The sequence below is a fragment of the Mastomys coucha genome, unplaced genomic scaffold (assembly GCF_008632895.1).
Source record: "Mastomys coucha isolate ucsf_1 unplaced genomic scaffold, UCSF_Mcou_1 pScaffold3, whole genome shotgun sequence".
Lineage (NCBI taxonomy): Eukaryota > Metazoa > Chordata > Mammalia > Rodentia > Muridae > Mastomys > Mastomys coucha.
In genome coordinates, this window is record NW_022196909.1 from 36,268,169 (window position 1) to 36,281,225 (window position 13,057).

The 13,057-nt window shown below is 47.5% G+C and overlaps 1 protein-coding gene across 2 annotated transcripts in view; it reads left to right on the forward strand.

The window, feature by feature from the left end:
- The window catches only part of Ipmk (inositol polyphosphate multikinase), a 36,583-nt gene that overhangs the window by 10,923 nt on the left and 12,603 nt on the right, over positions 1 to 13,057 (forward strand). The window contains exons 2-4 of one of the 2 annotated variants that reach the window (XM_031347253.1): positions 4,937 to 5,022; positions 7,554 to 7,650; positions 12,505 to 12,680. In XM_031347253.1, the coding sequence (XP_031203113.1) occupies positions 4,937 to 5,022; positions 7,554 to 7,650; positions 12,505 to 12,680 (359 nt within the window). The remainder of the gene's footprint in view (positions 1 to 4,936; positions 5,023 to 7,553; positions 7,651 to 12,504; positions 12,681 to 13,057) is intronic. The other variant, XM_031347254.1, reaches the window with a different exon arrangement.

A 13,057-nucleotide genomic window follows, 5' to 3' on the forward strand; every position in this document is an offset into this window, starting at 1 on the left:
TTGGTCTGTCCATCTTTGACAGGATGATTTATTGAGACATGATCTCACTGCATCCCTCAGGCTGGCCTTTAACTCTTGACCCTGACCCCTCTCCTTGGCAGTGAGGGATTGCCATGCCCAGCATCCAGTTTTTATTGAACTGGCTTTTTGTTCATCTGCACGTATTTAAAGTTAACCCATCTTTCTGGGACTTGAGTGTAGTTCCTTTTCCTGAATGAGAGAAATATTTACTGTCTTCTTCTTACATTTGTGGATTTGGTGGCGGGAGGGGATAGGTAGGCAGTGCAGCAGATAACTCGTGACAGGGCCTCCCTTCCACCATATGGTTTACAGGGCTTGAACTCGGGTCCTCAGGCTTAGCGGTAGTCACCCTTACCCGCTGAGCCCTCCACCAGCGGCCACTGTTAGACATATTGAAAGCTACACATTTCACGGCGAGCTGCACCTTGCAAACTTTGTCTTCGCTTAGCACGCGGAGCGCTTTCTCACTCCTCCTGTGGTTTCGATCCACATGTAATTACAGTGGTGTCGGTTACTTTCCTATTATTCGGCATTTCTCCACATGGCTTGCTGTCACTGCTGTGGTTTGAGGGCATCTCTGCAGGGTTCCAATCCGCGTAGATTTGGGGCTCGGTAAACAGAGCGCTTGAGCTTGAGGGCTTGTGTGTTCTGCTGGGCGATTTTCCCTCCTGTCCCCTCCTCCAGACAACCCTGAACTGTGCCCAGGGGCGGGTGTGTGTGGGGTGGGGTGGTGGTGGTGGGTGACCTGTTTTCCTACCTCAGCTGGGACTGTAGTGACAGGGTGCGAGCTGGACACAGGTGTGTAAACTGGCTGATTCTGTACTGTTGGGGTTCTGTGTATCGTGACAACCTTCTCCACCAAATACCAGAAAATCTTTGTGAGTTTGTTTATGGTTCTTGTCCATTTTTTTCTCCTTGTATCTTGAAGGTATGTTATTGTAAGCTCTGTTGCACATCTATAATTTTGTATCCTAATCACCTGATCTTGTCATTATGACAATTCTTAAATATGATAAGATTTCCTTCCTTGCGGCTGGAGAGATTGCTCAGTGGTTAGGATGGCTTTCCCAGCGCCCACGCCAGTCAGCTCACAACCACTGTAGCTTGGCCTCCAAAGGATCTGGCAGTCTGACGCCCGCCCCTTCTGATCACACACACACACACACACACACACACACACACACAAAGATTGAAATCAAAATTCCTTCTCTTATTCAGGCAAGGTGTCAAATGCCTTTAATCCCAGCACTCAGGAAGCAGAGGCAGGCAGATCTTTGTGAGTTCAAGCCAGCCTGGTCTATGCAGCAAGTTCCAGGCCAGCCAGGGCTACACAGAGAAACCTCAAAAAACCAAAACAAAACAAACAAAAGAAAAAAGCAAACCTCCTTGTCCTGGAGCTTGCTGTGTGATGTGCTGTAGTCCTCTTCCTTATGGTGGAGTGTGCAAGTCCTGCCTCCCTCCCACCCCTCCCTTCCTACTGAAAGGCTGGCTCCAGGGCCGCTGTGGTTTAGGCAAGCATGCACCAGGGAAGTATGTCTCCACCCCCACTTTTTTTTTTTTTTCTTATAACCAACCTGTCTTTATATTTGAAGTGTCTGGGGGTTTGTATTTCTTCATGCATTAAAATTCCAGTTGTATTTGGCTGTGGATTAAAAAAAATTCTTAAATTTGTCATATTTATAATATATTTATAATAGTTACCTTAAATAGAATATGCAATTCTTTTAGTATATGCTTGTGTTTTGGTGACACAGTTCTATTTCTAATAATAAAAGGAGTACGAGTTAGCCTGTATATGATGGCCCATCAGAGGAAGATATAAAAGCCATTGAGGAGCTGAGAGTGGTGGTACAAGCCTTGCATCTTAGGATTTAGGAGGCACAGGTAGGTAGGGCTCTTGAGTTCCAGGCTTGCCAGGAGACCCTGTCTCAAAAAGACAAGCGAAAACAAAAACCCTAATATTATGTTCATCATAATAATTTCTAGAAGGAGAAGCATAAAGAAATAAAATTTTAAATTACGTAGAATACTCTTTACATTAATTTGATGTTGTTTTTGTTTGTTTGTTCGTTTTTTGTGTTTTTGAGACTGGAAGGTCTTACTCGGTAGCTTTCTGGCCTGGAGCTTGCCCTGTCGGGCTGGCCTTGAACTTGAAAGTGTGAAGGACTTCGTCACACCGCAGCTGGCCACCTTGCACGGAAATTTTAACAGGGTGTAGTTGTGATCCTTCTGAATGCTTACCGGAATGTTGAGCTCTTACCACAGCGATTATTGTGGTAAGAGACTCAGCAGCAAACTTAATCATTTGAACATACAATAACATCGGTCTGCACACAATAAAAGGCACTATTTGTTAATGTACTGTTTTCACGTGTGTCGGTATGCGCCCCTGCACGAGTTCCTTTGCACTGTGTGTGCAGATGCCTGTGGAAGGCAGAAGATGGGTCACCTGGAGTGGGAGTTGCAGACAGCTGTGAGCCACTGAGGGTGCTGAGAACTCTCCCGCCCAAGCCTGAGACTCTGGGATGTCTTCATCTTCGGGAACTCCACACCCGAGAACACTTCCCTAGCCTCATTTCTAGCCTTTGCCAGCCGCCATTCTGCTTTCTAAGAGCTGGGGCCCTTTAGACGCTGCATGTAAGCTGAGTCAAGAAGTATTATTGGCTGGTTTCCAGCGCCATCTGAGGCGTTTTGGTACAGCAGCTTCAGCCTCCTAATGGCTTTGAAACAGGCCTTGGTGTTAGTTCTGGTGGGGCTAACTTGCCAGAGGATTGTTCTCAGCTATTTTACTTTGCCTTGAATGCTCCCAACTCAGAGCCAGACCCTCACATGCCCTTTCTGTAGGTATACTGGATTGTTGCTGGCCTGGAACTCAGAGCTGGGGTTAAAGGCATTTGCCAGTATGCCTGGCCCTTTCCTTTGTATTTTTCTTATTGTTTTGGTTTTTAGAAACCCCTTTGTAAGCCGGGCAGTGATGGCACATGCCTTTAATCCCAGCACTTGGGAGGCAGAGGCAGGCGGGTTTCTGAGTTCTAGGACAGCCAGGGCTACACAGAGAAACCCTGTCTCGAAAAACCAAAAAAGACCCCCCCCCCAAAAAGAAACCCCTTTGTAGCTCAGGCTGTCTTGGAACTTGCTCTTGCCTCCAGAGTGTTGGATTAAAGGCGTGTGCTACCATGTCCAACTTTCCTTACATTCTGAGACAAGGTCTTGATATTACTCTGGCTGGCCTTGAACTTGTGGTGGCCCTTCCTCAGCCTTCCTTGGTACCATAGCCCTTACTGTTGGCGTCTCTTAAGGTTCATTTTGCCCTTTCTTCTGTGCTAATTTGACTTAAGTCATTTCCATCCTACATGCTTCTTCTTTTGTTTTTGTTTTGTTTTCAGTTCTGGAATTTCCTTGAGTTCTCTTGGCCTCTGCACTTTTCTGATTTCTGTAGCATACATGAGATTTTTTGTTGAACAAGCTTGCTTCCTAATTGTAATCATGTGACCGTCTTGCGTCAGCCTCTGTCGGATGGTGCACCCTCCCTGCCCTTTGGTATGCCTCATAACTTGCTACTGAGCTCGGGACATCCTGCTGTCAGTGCACTGGGAAGCAGAGTGGATGGCTCGGCTCTCCCCTCTGAAGGGCCCTCTCCTTAGTTAATGGCTGCAGCGTGGAGCTGGCTTGGGTCTTAGATGCTGTATGGCGTTCAGCTGGAGCTTGGTTTCCTTCACCTGGGTCTGGGATCACTACCTTCAGTTTTCTCAGAAAAGGTGGTTATTTTGTAGGACCCAGGGGTCTGCTCATGAAGCTCTGATCCAGTCAGCAGCTTCTCCACACAACTGGTTGCAGTTGCCTGATCCCGCTCATCTGTAGTTAGGGCAGCTGACTGAGAAGACCTGGGGCCTGCTGTGGGGAGAGGGGAGTGGCTGTTGATGCCTCCATTTCTCCCTCTGGGGTTGAGCCCAGATGCCCATGCGCTGTCCATCTTCCTGGCTGCAGGAGGAGGGGGCATTCTCACCCTAAAGTCCATCTTCAGAAACAGGTTTCTGGTCAGTCCTTCGTAGTCAGGTTAGACTAATCCCGGCATCCCCCAGATCTGAGCAGCCAAGCTTTCCCTCCCAACCTACTGTCTCCCTTCTGTCCTGATGTCTACTAGACCTCAGACTCATTTGCCCGAGACTTCTGCTTTAACTCTTTAAATTATCCATTTTCCACTATTGTTAAGAAGTTCATGCCACTTGCCAAAAAGTATAGATACATAATATATAATATATAAGAAGTATGAAATTTTATAACCTACATTTTGTTCTAATTGTCCTTGTTCTGTGAAATACGTAAAGATTAAGATTTTCCATTCACAATGAGTGGTTGTTCCTACTTCTATGGATCGGACCACTGTTGGTATGCATATGGTGACTAGGAAAAAGACTTTTGTATTGTATGGACTGATGACAGAGAGGCATCCCTGACGTTCCATGCTGGTACCCGGCACAGATATGAACCAGGTATCCAAGCTGGAAGATGAGAGAAATATAGAACATTGCCAACTATGAAACTCATATATAGCCACAGGAAACCGTTTTTCCTTATCTATAAAAATGAGCTGGGTTGTATTACTACTCCCCCCCCCCCCCCACAATAACCTATCATAGAAAGTTTATTACTGAGAAGTTTCTAGAAAAATCCAGGGGCCATAAGAGAATCTCCCCCAAGGAGAAGAACTGAAGACAAGAAAGCTGGGTGACTTTAGGGTGTGCTGGTCTCGCTTAGTAATAAGTATTGAGAATACTGGTTGAATATTACAACTTCTGAAACAAGTCCCGGTAAAGCCAAGTACCGGTAAAGCCTTCCATCTATGAAAGTGGTTGTCCTGGAAAACAGGGACCCTTAACCGAAGCATTGACTGCGCCTGATTTCTGTTGTGCAGGCATACTCCAACACCCAGATGGTACAGTTCTGAAACAGCTTCAGCCACCGCCACGGGGCCCAAGAGAGCTGGAATTTTATACCATGGTAAGTGGCATAAGATGGTGCTGTGCTCCTCAGTTTTCTGCTGTGACTCAGAGTGAGAAATGTGTTTGACAGCGTGTCCTGGGTCCCCTCGTGACAAACAAGCCGCGTGCAAGCAAGGCTCATCTTCCAGTGTTCCTCCTGCAACCCTAGTATTTTCCTTTCTGCCTCACATCTTATTCTGATTCTTATTCTGAGTCACTAAATTGATTTCAATCAACTGGTCGTGACCCACAATTTGAAAAACACTCAACAGAGAGAGTTTGTCACTCTCGGAAATGCTGTTAGTGCTTTTGTTAAAAGCTTCTAAGAGTCTTGTTTGCTTTGTTAGGCAGGGTCTGTCTGTACACTGCAGGCTGGCAGAGGACTCCGGTGCCCCTGCCGCAGTCTGCCTGGTGCTGTGTGCCACAGCGTCCTGCCTCTTGGAGTCTTCAGTGTTTCCCTGCACTGTGGGAGAAGGTCTCATTCCTGATACCGAATTCATCCGATGACTCAGGATACTTTTTAGTGTGTTCACAATGTTCCGTGACCACCAATTATTTCTTAACTGCAAAACATTTTAACCACAAGGCTCCCCCTGCTTTGCCTGCCCACCAGCCGCAGATCCGCTTTCTTTCCATGAGCGTGCTGGCTTTTGTGTATCTTCTCTAGGGTGGTGCTTGTTCAGGACGTTATCTCCGCCCCCCCCCCCTTTTTGCACTTGAAGTGTATGTGAGGTGTGGTTCCATCCTCACAGAAGTGCACTGTGGACATGAGCCCCTGATGAAACCCTGCTCGGAGGTGGCACCCGCTCCTCTGCAGCTGGCTTCTCACTGTCTTGGTAGTGTCCTTTTAGACACAAAGGCATGGGTGATTGGATGAGGCCCAGCTTATATCTGCTCTTTCCGTTGCTGTTTTGAGAAAGGGTCTTATTCTCTCCTGGAAGACTTAGCAGTCGTCCTCAGTCTCCTGCGTGCTGGGAGTTCAGGTGTGCACCACCTGTACGTCACCACGCCCAACCCTTTGGATGGTTTTGTTTGGGCCTGTATTGATTTTCCTTGCCCTGGTTAAGGGAGCAGGAAGGTACCTGTTCCCCACCAGGAAATCCTGTTTCCTTTATTGACATCCATGATTCTGCCCTGTGCTGCTGTCTCTGACCCTCTAATAAGAACCCTTCCATGTGGTGATCCCCTGACAGAAGAAGTGCTCACTGGCCAGGCTGCCAGGACAAAGTACCGGCCAGTGGTTTGGCTTGAAAGACAGAGATGACTTAGCCTCCCAGTGTGGCTGCAGTCAGGGGTGTCTGAAGGCTCCCCCTCTCCTGCTCAGGGACTGTCTCAGATCTTCTTCTGTGGGTTTTATATCCTAGTGTACTTTCCGAGAATGCCCTCAGCATGGTGAACCCTTGTTTTCACCATGATGGTCTCCTTGGAAGCCATCTCCAGAGCTGCTCACATTCTGGGCCATGGGCTTGGGTCATGCAGCTATGTGCTGGCTCACCCTGCAACAATGATTGATTTCGAGAATTGAAGATTTGTTTTCTTTCTTCCTGAGAAAATCCTGGGCTTGAAGACTACAATTAGACCGTTGAGCAGTTTTGCAGGTGCGTGACTGTCCGCCATGTCCTGTGTGATGCATCAACGCCCTGCACTACTGAGACACGGTTTGCTGACTTAGTCAGCATTTCTCAGGAGAGAGCTGGTAGAAAAACAACAACTCATTTTCTTTCCCTTCCTCTTAGATGTGAGGTTCAGCTTCTGGCAAATGAAATTCGATCCTAAACTTTTAACTGTTGTAGTGTGCTAACTCATAAAATTATGTGTCACTTAGATGTATATTAAAACTGTTCCTCAACTTTTACCATAAATGACACTGTTCTCATAAAGATAAAATAAACAATATGTAAAATATTTATCTAGTGAGAAAACCAGGTAAGTTAAAACTGGTTCAAAGGGGCCAGCAAGATGGCTCAGCCAGTAAGGGAGCTTGCCTCCAAGGCTGTAACCTAAGTTTGGTTGGGATCTATATGGTGAAAGGAAAGAATTGATATCCTTAAGTTGTCCTCACACACAGAGACACCACACACACACATACACTCAATGAAGGAATGTAAAAAATACAAATAAAAGTAGCCCAAAAAGTTAGCCAAGGAACACACCCCAACCCTGGCCCACCAGCCAGAATTACTTGCCCGTGTCCAGAGAATTATTTTGAATTTGGTATCAGTTATACACAACTCACATAGTGGCAAAAATTATTGACGGGGAGGCCGTATCAGCTGGAGAGTGCTCCCCGTGGAGCACGGCGGTAAGTAGCTGCTTGTCATTACTTGGGATTCACTGCCCACTTCACCTCAGGACAGATGAGTCTGTTGCGTGCGCATGGATGAGGCTCTATGGATGAGTCTGTTATGAACACTTAGTCTTCCTGAGGCTTTATGGATGAGTCTGTTATGAACACTTGCTCTTCCTGAGGCTTTATGGATGAGTCTGTTATGAACACTTGCTCTTCCTGAGGCTTTATGGAACGCTGACCAGCCCTGCACCTCTGTTCAGGTTTACGCTGCTGACTGTGCCGACGCTCTTCTCCTGGAGCTGCGAAAACACCTACCCAAGTACTATGGCGTCTGGTCCCCTCCCACCGCACCAAACGGTAATGCATTTTCTGTACATCTCGTGGCTCAGTTCTCAAGCTGGCTTTATGAGGGGTTGGTGTGAAGGCTGGAAAACATGGAACACTTTCTGCTTTCCTTTCCTACCTTCGCTAGACTCACTTGCACCTTCACTTAAATGACGTGTTACACAGTAACTGATAAATCTGTTACAGTTGTCACGAGCACAGCTTAGTACTATAGTCACTTACAAATGGCTGCTTCTCCTTCGCAGCTTCTGTCTCCTGCCTTGCTCACAACCCACAATCTTTAGATTTCAGATTTCGGGAAAGCCTGGGAAGTACCATCATGGAGAAATGAGAGCGTGAGTCTGGTGATGAGGTCTCTTAATCAAGGCTGCAGACTTCATATGTGGGTCTTGAACCACACTGTAGCACTGTTTGACCTTCGGTCCCTAACTTCAGTGTGTCAGATTCCATGACTGTGGCCATCTTGGCTCTTCTCTGTGGGAACTCCTAGATGAATACTTGTCGTCTAGGGATGCTCCGGGTAGTTAAGAGCCACCTGTACTTCTGGTTCAGAAGAAGCAAGTGAGCTGAGGTTCCGTGGACTTCAGGGGAGCGCCACTTACCTCAGGACTAGACAGCCGTGTTTCCAGTCTGGGAATATTTGCATATGCAGAGGGGATAGGACCCCAATCCAGACTAGGGACTCACTTCCATGGAAACTGAAGGCAGCTTTTTGGTGTTTGTGGTGTGCCTGGCTTACTGTAATCTAACCTAGGAGGCCCGAGTGACGTCTTCCACTGAAGTATCCTGTTGGTGGTGCTCATAAACTTTAAGGTTGTGACCCCATATTGCAGATTTTTGGGTTAGCAAAGTTGGATTCACCCATTTGCCGTTTTCCTGTTTGTCTGTCTGCCTGTCTTGCTCCCTGGCTTAAAGGTCTTAGCCCCAAATACATGCAGATATTTATGACTGAGAATAGCATTCTGAGCAGTTACCCTGCAGACCATTGTAACTACTCTTGCAAGTGTCCTTTTAATTTCCTAGAAACTGAGGTCTCAGTATGTAGCCTGGTTGGCCTGCCTCTGCTGCCTGGATGCTGGGGTAAAGGCATATGCAGTGTTTTTTCTGTCTATGATAGAAACTAATTCTTAAGGCTTTCTTTAGCAGAAGCAAAGCAGGGAGACACTGGTGTAGCTGGCAAACTGTGAACAGGAGTGTCTTGTGTGGGAAGAGAGGAGAACTGGAAAATACAGAGCCACGGTCGAGCATGCAATCAGATTGCATTTCGCTGTCTTAGCTCTTTTCAGCTTGAGATAAAATCAATTGTAATAAATAGATGTTCTTGTTAATGTTTAACTGTGGGCCAAGGCATAGGATTAGCTACAGGACAGAGAGTCTCTATCATCAAGTGCCTGGCTGAGTTGTGATAGTGCCCTTTCATTTTGTGGTTGTTAACACTGTGTTTGTCTTACTGGGAAGGGGTAGATTGCTCTGGGGACCCGGCCTGCATCCATCTTTGTTCTGGATGTTGGAGTTGAGCTTGCACACATGGTGACCTGGCATGGGTTTGGATACCTGTTTGTTATGCTCATGTTTAATAGTTGATGTATTCATCCATCAGTGAGGCTCTGTGCTCATGAGCGGCTCTGGAAGGCATGGCTCTCACGCTGTTGCCCGAGTACCTCAGCAGTGCCTTGTCTTGTGAGGTGCTCTCAGAGCTGTACGGGCATAGCCTGAGCACTGTGGACCACAATGCCTCTGTTTGATCGTGGGCCTCTGATTCAGTGGTTCTCAACCTTGAGTCGCCATCCCTTTGGGGGGGGTTGAATGACTCTTTCACAGGGGTCACCTAAGACCATCAAAACCGAAGGCTGAGGACCACTGCTCCAATCTGTATATGCCGCTGAGGTATAGGGCGTGCTAGGATGGCACAGGCTAGCATATGGTGGAGGGGACATTTGAACTTAGTTTTCTATGCTTGTAGAAATTGCTTTAAGTGCTATCATTTTGTTTAAGATTTTGTGGGTCTAAGTTGTACAAACAAACACATTTAATTAAATAGAAGGACTTTATTTTATTATAAGGATATAGGAATGTCTTACAAAAGTCAGGCATGTGTAACTGAGCCATGCTGGAACCAGAACTAGCAACCAGGAGCTCAGGACTGTTTCTGCGCGTGCCCCTAGCCCACCAAAAGGATCGCCCACTTTTCCCATGCTGTGCCATGTGCTGAAGATCCCGACAGAGAACATACCTCAGGCCGTCTCGGCTGGAGACCAGCCCACTTCAGTACTTCCCTCCCGGATACCTCTTCCTCCTTCCATCCAGTTCCACAGTTCACTGATGGTGGCATCCCATGGGTGGGAAAATCACTGCTTCACTCTGGACCCAGAGGGGCCTGGCTGGGAAGGCAGCTTTTGCCACTGATCTGGAGTTACCTCAGGAGACAGCCCTGTAGCGAAATGCCTTTGATCTTTACATAACTGAGTCTCTAGACTGACCTACTTTGACTTGAGCTTTAGTCTGCTGAAATCACTGAAAGAATCTGCTAGCCACGATCTTCAGAGTGAGTCAGTGTTCAGGCTTATAGACATGACAACTGTCAGTCTGTAACAGTCTGCCGCTCAGGCTGTGTCCCACTGTCTTCATTTCTCTCTTCCAAAAGCTTCAGTTAAGCCCTCCACACCCAGGCCTAATTCTCTCCTGAGTACGTGTGTGTGTGTGTGTGTGTGTGTGTGTTTGTGTGTGAGTGTGTGAGTGTGTGTATGTGTGTGTGTGTGTGTGTGAGTGTGTGTATGTGAGTGTGTGTGGGTGTGTATGTGGGTGGGTGTGAGTGTGTGAGTGTGTGGGTGTGGGTGTGTTGGGACAAGCTCTCACTGTGTACCCCAGACTGGCCTGATAACCATGCTGCCCAGATTGGTCTTTAGTCCGAAGTCCTCCTGCCTCAGCCTCCCGGGTGCTGAGATAACAGACCGTCCTCAGAGGCCTGGAACCCTACATCCCTAAAACACTGGAGTGCGGGAGAGTATAACAAACCAGGGAATGGAAAGGAAACACCTGCTCAGTCCTCAGAAGACCTTAAAACTCATTGTCATGTTGAAGGCTAGTGATCTAGGAGTGACATAATTCCAATCACAGACAGGAGAACCAGGAAGTAAAAGAAGCACACGTGTGGCCACTTGAACTAAACACAGGTAAAACTGTGTTTGCCGATGAAATGACTCAGTCTGTTATAGCGTAGGGTGGGCTGGGTCCACAGTGCCCAGGGCAGTGGGAAAGGACGGGGAAAGCTACACCCATGTTTAGCAGGGGGTTCACTGTATGAGAGAGGAGAAGAAATCTATGTTTGGATTTTCAGGGCCCTTTGTCTAAATTATCAAGACACACGTATTGAACACAAAGAGAATAGCCTTCCCTTGAGGTGTGTGCTGGGCCTTAGCTGACAGCCTTATTTCAGTGACTCTGACGTCTCATCTCCAAGTTAACGATGGAGTCTCTGGGATGCTGGTATCTCTTTGTTAAGGTCCTTCATGGTTACTAACACTTGGGACGTAAGCCTGGCTATCGAAGCTCTTCAACACCGTAGTGAGGGTGGAGCTGTCCTTTCCCAGGGTCTCCATCCTGTGGCCGCCTTTTTAAACACAGGAGCTCCGCTGTGTCTGTTTGTCCTTTGCTACTGACGTCTGTGGGGTTGCAGTGACCAGGCCTGTTGTCACAGTGCCTGGCAGCCTGTTTTCAGGTTCAGGCCCCTAGACTGCTGACCCCTCGACTACAGTGCTAACCTGCCTTGATGGAAAGATAACTCTTTATCCTTCACCCTCCGCAGGAGGTTTATCCCTGGTGAGTCTGAGAGCCTTGGACGTTCTCATTGGGTTCCACACAAACCTCTGTTGTCCTTTCAGAGTGGGCCAGTCTGGGTGGGACGGGAAAGAAGGACATTAGTGCACAGGGCTCCTCTCACTCTGATGCCTCTTACCCAGCTGGGTTAGAGGAAATGTGTGCTTTTCTAACTTCACTGTGTGTGAGTGCACCCACACTTCCCGTGCATGCACATGTATGAGCAATGGCACACATGCAGTGGTCAGAGGACAGTCTTGGGTGTTGGCTCTCACTTCCACCTTGTTTGGGGCTTGTCTTCTCCTGTTGGCTGCCACAGAGGCCACATGGCCAGCCTATGTCCGGAAGGCTCTTACCGCTCGCTGCCTCCCATCTCTCGTAGGAGGCTCGGATTGCACATCACTTTATATGTCCAGCCTTACGTGGGTTCTGGGAGGCTAACTTCCTCCTGGTGTGTGTCCTCACTGTGCCCACTCATCCCTCTCCTCCAGCCTCAAGAACTAAAGCATGAATCATAGTTTCATTGAGAATTTGGACAGGAGTGTTTTCCTTAGGAACAGGGGGAACTATTCCTTCTTTTTCTCTTCACACCCAAATCCATGCTTTCAAGGTAGAGTGTGAGAGGGGCTTTTGTGAAAGGCAAGACAGCAAGCTTTCTGTGGGCAGATGTGTGCAGGGTGCTGAGATGTGTCCGTGACAGAGAGCAACAGTGCATGTGAGATTAGCAAGAGAGCGTTGGTGCGGTCATTTGGATTTAGCCTCCAGTTTACTGATGTCAAACAAACTTTACAAAATCCTTAAAATACTAAGAAATCTCATTCTGAGCTAGACAGTATTGCATTCTCAGGGGTGTGATGCTGGACACTCCCTTCGCTCCAATGCTGTCTGGTCACACATAGCAGGAATTTGTCTGAGGTTTATGCTTGTTACGGTGCCCGTTGGCGCTAGATCTACCATTCTTCTCTCCTCCTCCAGCATCTCCTCTTTTTGTTTTTCTCTGGGGGTTGTTTGAATGGTTGCCCGTCATTAATTAAGGTTTTTCTCCAATAGCAGATGTGTACCTAAAACTGGAAGATGTGACTCATAAGTTTAACAAGCCCTGTATAATGGACGTGAAGATTGGGCGGAAGAGCTACGACCCCTTTGCGTCATCAGAGAAGATTCAGCAGCAGGTCAGCAAGTACCCTCTGATGGAGGAGATCGGGTTCCTGGTGCTCGGCATGAGGGTAAGAGCGGCTCCGGGAGGTGTATGTGTGTGCTCCTTACATAACGCTCTGTGGAACTGAAGTGCTGTGGAGTCGAGTCGCCATGCTGTAGCGTGAGCTACGGGAACAGGCGTTTTTATCCGCTGCTCTCTGGTCTGTAGTCAGCAACACTGGTCCTTAGAGGCACTAGGCAATTAATGAGAAATGGCCAGAACCTAAGACGGCAATGTAGTAATTTTATTTTAGAGGAGTTGAAGTTTGCGTGTACAATAAAGATTAAAAGTAAACATATTCTTTGTAGTTTTCTATAAGAAAAGAGCTATTTTGAGACAGGATCTCACTGTATGGCCCTGACCTGGAAATTGCTTTGTAGACCTGGCTGACCTTAAACTCAGAGA